This window comes from Gekko japonicus, unplaced genomic scaffold (genome assembly GCF_001447785.1).
Source record: "Gekko japonicus isolate JY-2015 unplaced genomic scaffold, Gekko_japonicus_V1.1 scaffold1068, whole genome shotgun sequence".
NCBI lineage: Eukaryota > Metazoa > Chordata > Lepidosauria > Squamata > Gekkonidae > Gekko > Gekko japonicus.
This window is the reverse complement of record NW_015168079.1, coordinates 95,159-104,700: the sequence shown is the minus strand read 5'-3', so window position 1 is coordinate 104,700 and position 9,542 is coordinate 95,159. Positions and strand designations below refer to the sequence as shown.

General features: G+C 47.9%; 1 protein-coding gene across 1 annotated transcript in view; it reads right to left on the bottom strand.

Annotated features, from left to right (window-relative positions):
- Positions 1-8,565: 8,565 nt before the first annotated feature.
- Positions 8,566-9,542, bottom strand: part of POLD1 (polymerase (DNA directed), delta 1, catalytic subunit) — a 36,431-nt gene continuing 35,454 nt past the window's right edge. The window contains exon 27 of the mRNA XM_015414672.1: positions 8,566-8,940. Coding sequence (XP_015270158.1) covers positions 8,844-8,940 — 97 coding nt within the window. The 3' untranslated portion in view covers positions 8,566-8,843. The remainder of the gene's footprint in view (positions 8,941-9,542) is intronic.

Sequence of the window (9,542 nt, the reverse complement as noted above, 5' to 3'; positions counted from 1 at the left end):
GGGGGGAGGGGGGGGTGGAGTTGGTGGGGCACAAGCCCGCCCACGTGGGGAGAAGGCTTCATCCCGCAGGCCCTGCAAAAGCGCGTGGCTCCTGCCGGCGAGAGCCTCGCCTCATCGCCTTGAGTATTACTCAGAAGTAAGTTCCAGGCAGTGTTCCCTCTGAGCTGACTTCGTGTGAGCTAGCTCACAGGGTTTTTTTGCCTCTGGCTCACACATTTTTTGTCTTGGCTCATGAAGGAATGGCTCCAGAGCAAACTAATTTATGTAGTAGTCCAATCGCTCGCTCACGGCTTTAATGCCAGTAGCTCACAAAGTAGAATTTTTGCTCACAAGAAACTCCACAGGAAGGCAGTTCAACAACAGGGTCCGTGGCGTTGCACTTTTTAAAACGCTGTTACCTCTGGTCTGTGGCTCCCCTCAGCCCCTCTCCCTTCTAGCCTCACAACAGCCCTGTGAGGTAGGCTATGCTAAAAGGCTTCAGTGGTGAATTCCAGAAGGGTAGGGGAGCGGGTCTATTTGCCCCCAGAAACAAAGAGAAGGCTTAAACCAGTAGCCCCTTCCTAGGGAGTAAGACTCATTGAAATAAGATTAAACCTCTTGAGTCAATTCGTTTAGGATCACATGTTTACTCACAAAGCAATGTCCTCTTCTTCAAGGGGCTTTACTCCCTAGTAAGGATGCCAGCCTCCAGGTGGGACCAGAGGATCCCCCAGAATTACAGCTCATCTCCAGGCTACAGAGATCATTTTCCTTGGAGAAAATGGATGCTTTGGAGGGTGGACTCCAGTTTGGTGTGGTGGTTAAGAGCAGTGGTGGACTCTAATCTGGAGAACCGGGTTTGATTTCCCACTCCTCCCCATGAAGCCAGCTGGGTGCCCTTGGGTCAGTCACAGTTCTCTCAGAGCTCTTCTCTCAAGAGCAGTCATCTCAGAGCTCTCTCAGCCCCAACAGCCTCTTGTAGGGGGAGGAAGGGAAGGTGATTGTAAGCCGCTCTGAGACTCCGAGTGAAGGGCAGGGTATAAATCCAACTCTTCTTCTTCACTGAGGTCCCTGCCCTCCCCAGACTCCATCCCCATATCTCCAGGAGTAGGATCTGGCAACCCCATTCCCCTGCTGGTGGCCAGGGGGGGACCTGGCAACCCGACCTAGTAAATTGAAGTCATGGCATTATTTCTCATCTATTTTCCAGAGTTCGTAGGAAAGACCCTGAGCCCTTTTAGAATGCAGATAGGTATTCTCACGCCCACGGCAGCTACACAGTGGTGAGTGGAATGTTCTTAGGGGCAAGCCACTACCTCTGTGAATAAATTTTAGTATCTCCTGGCACAGAGGGGATCTAAAATGAAGAAGAAAATTGTTCTTCTAATTAGTGCATTAAAAACATAAAAGTCTTGCTGGATCAGACCAAAAGTACATCAGGTCTAGTATCTGTTTGGGCGGCATTTGGGAAGCACGCAGCTTTATAATAACTCTTTGCCCCTACTGACCAGCAGGCAGAGGTTGTTGTTGTTGTTCAGTTGCACAGTCGAGTCAGACTCTTCGCGACCCCATGGACCAGCTCCCGCCAGGCCCTCCTGTCTTCCGCCGCCCTCTGAAGTTTGCTCAACTTCATGTTCGTTGCATCCATGACACTGTCTAACCATCTCATCCTTTGCCGTCCCCGTCTTCTTTGACCTTCAATCTTTCCCAGCATCAGGGTCTTCTCCAGTGAGTGCTCCCTTCTCATTGGGTGGCCAAAGTATTTGAGCTTCAGTTTCATTATCTGGCCTTCCAGGGAACAGTCAGGGTTGATTTCTTTTAGGATTGGCTGATTTGATCTTCTTGCAGTCCAAGGGACTCTCAAGAGTCTTCTCCAGCACCATAGTTCAAAAGAATCTATTCTTCGGCGCTCGGCCTTCCTCTAAACTTGGAGGTTTCATTTGGCCAGAAGCTGTTGGGATACCTCTTTTCTGTGAATGGTTTTAATGGTCATTTCCAAAGAAAGTCAAAACTCTGCGGACGCTTTTTTAAAAGGGCAAGGGATCTACAAACAAGTGTGCCTAATTCTTCCCTACCAGAGAGACTTTGGTTTGCTCTGGTGCTGAAGCTTTCTATAACGTGCCCAAAGCAGCTGATCTTAGATGTTATGCTCTTCCTGTCAATTCAAAGTGTGTAACCCTTTAGAGGAAGAGATGGGGAGGGGGCTTCGTGTTGTGAGCTGCAACCAGCCTCCGCGGAGTAGGAATGACTAATGATGTGTAATACAAACAAGGCAGCATTCAAGATCCCTGCCATTGTGTATGGCAATCTCTTTAGGCAGTGTCTTGTCATGCTAACGCAGAGGTCTATAGGCTGTAATCTCAATGCCTGGATTAAGAGAAGAGTCCTCTGAGGATATGCAGAGTGTGTTTCTCCCCCACTCACCAAGCAACGAGCAACTACCATCAGCCCAGGGACCCTGCAGTGGGCCTTCTGGGATACAGGGTGCAGCATTCCCGCAAGCTTGAACATTATAAGACTTCTCGTTTTGGGGATTTTGCACTCTATCCAGAACTGAGGTCTGTAGTAACCTCCTTTCCGGCTCAGTTCTTTGATTCTCCACTTAAAGAAATGAACCGGGCATAAACAGTGCAAACATTTCCATTGTAGGCCCTTTTTGACCCTCCTCTCACCTGATACCTATCTTCTTGTTATTTAGGTAGCAGTCCAAGACATTTCCTTTTACCTCAGCTTTTAGAAGAAGAGGAGGAGGAGGAGGAGATAGGATTTATACCCCACCCTTCACTACCCAAAGGTGTCTCAGAGTGGCTTACAAACTCCTTTCCCTTCCCCTCCCCACAACAGACACCCTGTGAGGTGGGTGGGACTGAGAGAGCTCTGACAGAAACTGCTCTTTTTCAAGGACAGCTCTTATCAGAACTACGGCCTGCCCAAGGCCATCCAGCCAGGTGCAAGTGGAGGAGTGGGGAATCAAACCCGGTTCTCCCAGATTAGAGTCCGCGCACTTAACCACGACAGGTTTCATCTTTTGTAAGTATTTTTGTGGTCCGCTTCTAGCCTCATGACTGTTCCATGAACCTCATAACAGTCCAAAAGTTTCTCAATACTCCTCGTTTTTGAATCAATCCTGGTTCATTCCGGGAATGGACACGAAAGCATTCCAAAAATGGAGACAAGCTGGCTTAACACGCCTGATCGACCTTACTGAAAAAGGACTGCCACTCACGAAAGCACAAATAGAGAAAAAAATTGATGGAAAAGTTCCCTGGTTCCAATATCTACAGGTTCAACATCTATTGAGAGAAAAAGTTCTGAACAGAAACTATACCGAGAAACCTACTGAATTTGAACGGCTAATTGCACATAAATCTGATGATATTAAAGGCTTGATATCCAAAATCTACAGAATCCTTAACACAAACGTAAAACAAACAAATTTGAAATCTCATCATCAATGGCAGAACGACTGCCAGAATAGACTCCAACAAGAACAGTGGATGGAGATTTTGATGTCACCAAGTCTAACCTCCAAAATATTCAATATTAAATTAACCTCTTTTAAAACGCTACACAGATGCTACCTTACTCCGGCTCGTTTACACAGAATTAATCCACAATATAGTAAATTCTGCTGGAAAGGTTGTGGACAAATTGCAGACTTCCTCCACTGTTGGTGGACTTGTCCGTACATTCAGCCATTTTGGACACAGATTCTATCTCAAATTAAACTCATTACGGGACTTGACTTACCTGCTCTTCCTGAAACAGTCTTGCTGGACGCTTTTCCAGATATCTGCGAAAGGAAAACTCAGAAGACATTAATCTCAACACTACTGGCTATAGCTAGGATAACCGTTGCTCAGAAATGGAAAGGAAAGGCCATCCCGGGTATATCAGAGTGGCAAAACAAATTATGGGAACATTTTATTTATGGGAAGACAACATATCAACAAACCCAGCACTCTATTAAAATGTTTCAAGCAACTTGGTCCCCGATAGTTCAATACCTCACAGAAAAAGAAATCATTCCGAGAAATGAACATTTCAAGAACCTGCTTTACATCTAATACAGTTAATGATACCTTTGACAAACTTACAAACGAAAAATCTATTCAGCCATGCACTTTAATTGTTGTACAGTTGATTTATATTTCATATTTGCAATATTCTCATGTGAATGTTGTTAACCTGTTATATTCTGACGTTGTGTAAGTTAAAAAACAATAAAATTTAAATTTAAAAAACCTCATAAAAGTTATTTGCTGCTATTTTTATGCCCCTGACTAGTTTTAATATTGATAATAAACTATTGATAATAAAGGAAAGGAATATTGATAATTCTTGCTTTTGAAATGATTTTATGGTGTTGTTTTTTAACCTTGGGAGCTGCGGTGGCTCAAGTGGTTAAGACGCTGAACTGCAGGCTGTGGAAAGTCAGTAGTTCAGCAGTTCGAGACCTGGGTGCCACATGATGGAGTGAGCTCCCATCTCTAGTTCCAGCTCCCGCCAACCTAGCAGTTCAAAAGCAAGAAATTGCAAGTAGATAAATAGGTACCACTTTGGTGGGAAGGGAACAGCGTTCCGTGTGCCTTGGTGTTTAGTCATGCCGGCCACATGACCACGGAAACGTCTTCGGACAGCGCTGGCTCTTCGGCTTTGAAACAGAGATGAGCACCGCAACCCTAGAGGCGGATTCGACTGGCTTTCGAGCAAGGGGACCTTTACCTTTACTTTTTAACCTTGCGAGTTGCTTGGAGCACATCTCTGGAGAGGCAGTATATATATTTTCCCCTAAATAAAATAATTTGACAGGCAAAGGATCAAGGCCAAGTTTATGCAACAGGCCTGAGACCGGAGCGGGAGGCAGCTTGAGGCCATTACTGCAGGGGAGATAAGGGCCCTTTCTGCCAGAGATCACCGTGCCCTCCCAGAGTTTGCATACTGTAATGAAAGCAAAGAAACCTGAATGTGCTCATGCCTCTGGAGTGAAAAAGCAAGTAAGAGACCTGAGGCAGATCTTGAACCCAAGCCCAAGAAACCCAGCACTGTGTGGAAAGGAATGGATTCTTTCTCATCCACCCAACGGTTTACAGGGAGATGAGATACAACAGGGATCCTGGTGAGCTCCCCCCCCCCCGCCCCCAACTTCCCCCACTTTTGCATCAGGGAGCTCCCATGAATGGCCAGCCCTCCTCCTGACTTGCAAAAGAATCTGCAGAGACTTATCTCCTGAAGACACCTTTCTCCACTATCTCCAGGTCCCTGGCTCCTCTATCCGGCCTGGGGGAGGGCCCTTGCTCAACGGGAGGGGGGGAAAGAGAGGAAGCCCTTCAGCAGCAGCAGCACCCCCTTCCCCGTCACTTGTCACCTTTCCAAGACCCTCACTGCTGCTCCTTACTCAATTCCTTAACTGATAACTGCCCTCACCAGGCTGGCGATGAAGGTGGAGGAGGAGGAGGGGTCATCTAGCATTACAGGCAGGGAACATCTAGTGGGGTAATCCAGGGGAAGAGGTGAAAAATTGCAGCCAGAACCCCCCAAATTTGGTTGAGGACAGTGACGAGATGACATGTCGTCTGGCCCTCTCATACCCTTCATTCTCTGCAAAAAAAAACCCTTGTGGAAGCTGATTTTTTTCCGCCATCTTGGAATGGATTGTTTTATTGGTCGATATATGTATTTGTTGTTCAGTCGCACAGTCGAGTCCGACTCTTTGTGACCCCATGGACTAGATCACGCCAGGCCTTCCCGTCTTCTGCCGTCCTCTGAAGTTTGCTCAATTTCATGTTCGTTGCATCTATGACGCTAACCATCTCATTCTTTGCCGTCCCCGTCTTCTTTGACCTTCAATCTTTCCCAATCGATATATGTATATATGTATTTTATTGCCGATTTTAGCTTAATTTATTTATTGTATTTACCTCTGTTGTAAGCTGCCCTGAGCCCTGCTTGCAGGGAAGGGTGGCCTAAAAAAATCTAAATAAATAAATAAATACCTCTTGGGAATGCTGAAGACTATTCGGAAGGATTCTTGCACAAATGAAACGTTGAGCAGCAATTTTCTAAAGGCCTCAAAATCACCCTGCAAGGGAGATTCATCTCATTTTGCAGTTGGGGAACTGAGTCTGCCCGTGGGAAACTGTCAGAAAGATTTATCTAGCATGTGCTTTATTCCACCAAGGCACCATACATTGTTCTCCCTTCACAACCTCCCTACCAGGTAGGCTGGGCTGAGAGTGGGTGACTGGCCCAAGGTCACCCAAGCGAGCTTGTTGAGCAAGTGGAGATTTGAATCCATAGATCAGTGGTGGCGAACCTATGGCATGGGTGCCAGAGGTGGCACTCAGAGCCCTCTCTGTGGGCACGCGTGCCATCGCCCCAGCCAGGCCTAGACTGTCATTAAAGTGTGGAATTCTCTGCCAAACAATTAAGTAAATGAAAGCATTTGGGATTGCTTTCCTTACTTTGTTTGGATCATCTTAAGTTAATGTATGAGTTGTTTTTTCTAAAGTAAAACCTCAGCATTCAGGTTAAATTGCCATGTTGGCTCTTTGCGATAAATGAGTGGGTTTTGGGTCGCACTTTGGGGCACTCGGTCTCTAAAAGGTTCGCCATCACTGCCATAGATGGTCCCGGCTAGCCGAGTCTCATCAAATCATGGAAACGAATCATGGTTGGCCCTGGTTAGTACCTGGATGGGAGACCACCAAAAAAAGCCCAGAGTTGCTACTCAGAGGCAGGCGATAGCAAACCACCTCTGAAGGCTTCTTGCCTTGAAAACCCTACCAGGTCACCATAAATCAGCCACAATCCGATGGCACTTCCCGCCACCCAGAGACTAGCCTGAGACACTCACCACCATCCCATAGAAAAAAGTTTTTGAGTCCAGTGGCACCTTTAAGGCCAACAAAGTTTCATTCTGGGTATGAGCTTTCGTGTGCATGCAGTCTTCTTCAGATACTACCCCTCTGAGTTCATAGCATATATCTTCATTATTTTTGGTAGCGGCTTGTTGATAAGGGCTGCAAAAGCTGGGTTACGCCAAGTACTCAGTCAGCATTAAGTAGCATTAGGAGTAATTTATGGGTTCCCTTATCTCATTCGGTGATGTGGTGGAGGGAGAGGGAGTGAAAACGAACTAGGTTTAAGGGAACACGGGGAGGGGAGTACAGATACAGAGAGCAACTGGGATCTCTGCAGAGTGAGAGCTGTCCCATCCGAGGACCAGAAATCCATCCCGTCAGGCTTCACCCTACTTGGACTGTCACCTCCTAATCCAACCATGTGGACAAGAAACTTGGCTGGAAGTGAAGCAGGACGGTTTTAGCCCACGACAACCAGCCTTCCACGCAAACTGTCCCACTGATTCCTCCCCCACCCCGCTCTCACACAGAGACTCGACCTACAGAGGAGGACCAAGATTACAGATTCTGCTGAAAAGTTGAAATAGGACTCAGGAGCCTGGAGGATTTCCCCCACCCCCTTCCCTAAGTCACTCACAACTTCCCACTCAATTAACTCCCTTAGGAAATGCAAGAATCTTGGCTCCGTCTGCCCCACACTTAACTCACACATGTCCTTTCCTCCAGACAATCCAGCTCATCATTTCTGCTAACTTGCAGACTCCTTTTCTGTGGATTACCAGCAAATCATCCATAAAGCGAATCGGATTATGTACTAACAAACAGAATTATGTACTCACACAAGGATAAAGAAATCGGTTCCCTTGGCCCCCTTGGGTGCCTTTCTACCAAGGTGTGTGGGAACTAGCGTGGAGACTGCTGGGAAGGCCTTGGCTAGGAAGGTTTGGGTATGTGGCAGTGTGATGTATCGATTAAGGGATCTGGGAGAGCCAGGTTCAAATCCCCACTCAACCATGAAACTCGCTGGGTGGCCTCGGGCTAGTCACTCGCAACTGAAGCTACCTCACAGGGTTGTTGTGAGAACTGGGGAAAGCAGAGCCACGTGTTGCCCCAAGCTCCTTGGAGGAAAGAGGAGATAAGCATGTACTAGGACGGTGGTGGCGAACCTATGGCACTGGTGCCAGAGGTGGCACTCAGAGCCCTCTCTGTGGGCACGTGTGCCATCGCCCCAGCCAGGCCCAGACCATCATTAGTGTCGAATTCCCTGCCAAATAATTTTAAGTAAATGAAACCATTTGGGATTGCTTTCCTTACTTTGTTTGGATCATCTTAAGTTAATGTGTGAGTTGTTTTTTCTAAACTAAAACCTCAGTATTCAGGTTAAATTGCCGTGTTGGCACTTTGCGATAAATAAGTGGGTTTTGGGTCGCAGTTTGGGGACTCGGTCTCTAAAAGGTTCGCCATCACTGTACTAGGACAAAGGGATAGAAACAGCCTGTTGCTGCCACCTATGGTAGGTGTATGGTGGGTGTTCCAGCCCCCAGGGCAGCACTTAGAGGGTGTATTTGTATCCAGGTGTTGTTAGCACACAATTAAATTTGTGGTGCAGTAAAATGATTTCTCTGCTGTCATCTATGAGTCAACGGTGGTTTATACACATTCCCCTTTTTTGCCCTTTCAACTTTTCCTTCCCAAATAAACTTTGAACAACTAGGGGAAAAAATAAAGAAAACTTTTATTTGTAGAAACTCATATTACAAGGACAAGTCCACATAATCAGTCTGAGGGGACTGCAACGTGCTGTGCGCAACACCTCTTCCCGCAGCACTCGAGTCTCCCCGGCTCCTAAATCCTGGCTGTGGATGCCACACCGGGAACGAGCTACACCTTTGCCTGTTGTCCCGTGATAAGGAGCCATTTCCCCTGCGACGGCTCGGGCCACGCTCTGCCTGGGGCCGGGGGCGGAACTTCAGTCCGGTCGAAAGAGAGGCAGGGGAAGCATCACCACGTCGGGGGGCCGAAGCGTGAGATCAGTGCTTCTTGATCGTCCAGGTCCTTCTGCACTTTCTTCCGCATGTAGAAGATGGGGCAGTCGCGGCTGTGGGAACGAGAGCAAGAGGATCACTCGTTTGGGGGGAGATGAGAACACTGAGGAGCTGGCCACCTCTGTGGGGCTGGTGGAAGAACGAGGAATGCTGGGTAGGGGACAAGAGCAGAACAAGAAAACGGGGGCCCCTGGTGGAAAAGAAAAGGGGAGCCCAATAGTCCTGGCTCATCTAAACCTGTCTGTTTGGGGAGTGTGGTCTACACATCTGGCAGAATCACATTTCCTAAAGTCAGAGGTCATTTCGGGGGGGATGACAAGAGCAGAACAAGAAAACGGGGGCCCCTGGTGGAAAAGAAAAGGAGAGCCCAATAGTCCTGGCTCATCTCAACCTGTCTGTTTGGGGAGTGTGGTCTACACATCTGGCAGAATCACATTTCCTAAAGTCAGAGGTCATTTCGGGGGGGATCGCAGTTCCCCCAGGGGCACATGACGAAGCCGCCCCGCTTCCGGCCCTCATTCAGCCAGGAGGAGGCAGAAGAGGGAGGGTAAGTTGCTTCCTCCCTGCCTCTCCCCACCCCTGCCTGCCTGGGGCCAGGGAGGGCCTTCGCGGGGCTTCCTTGCACTCCCGCTGGCCTTGCAGGTCCACCGCCGGG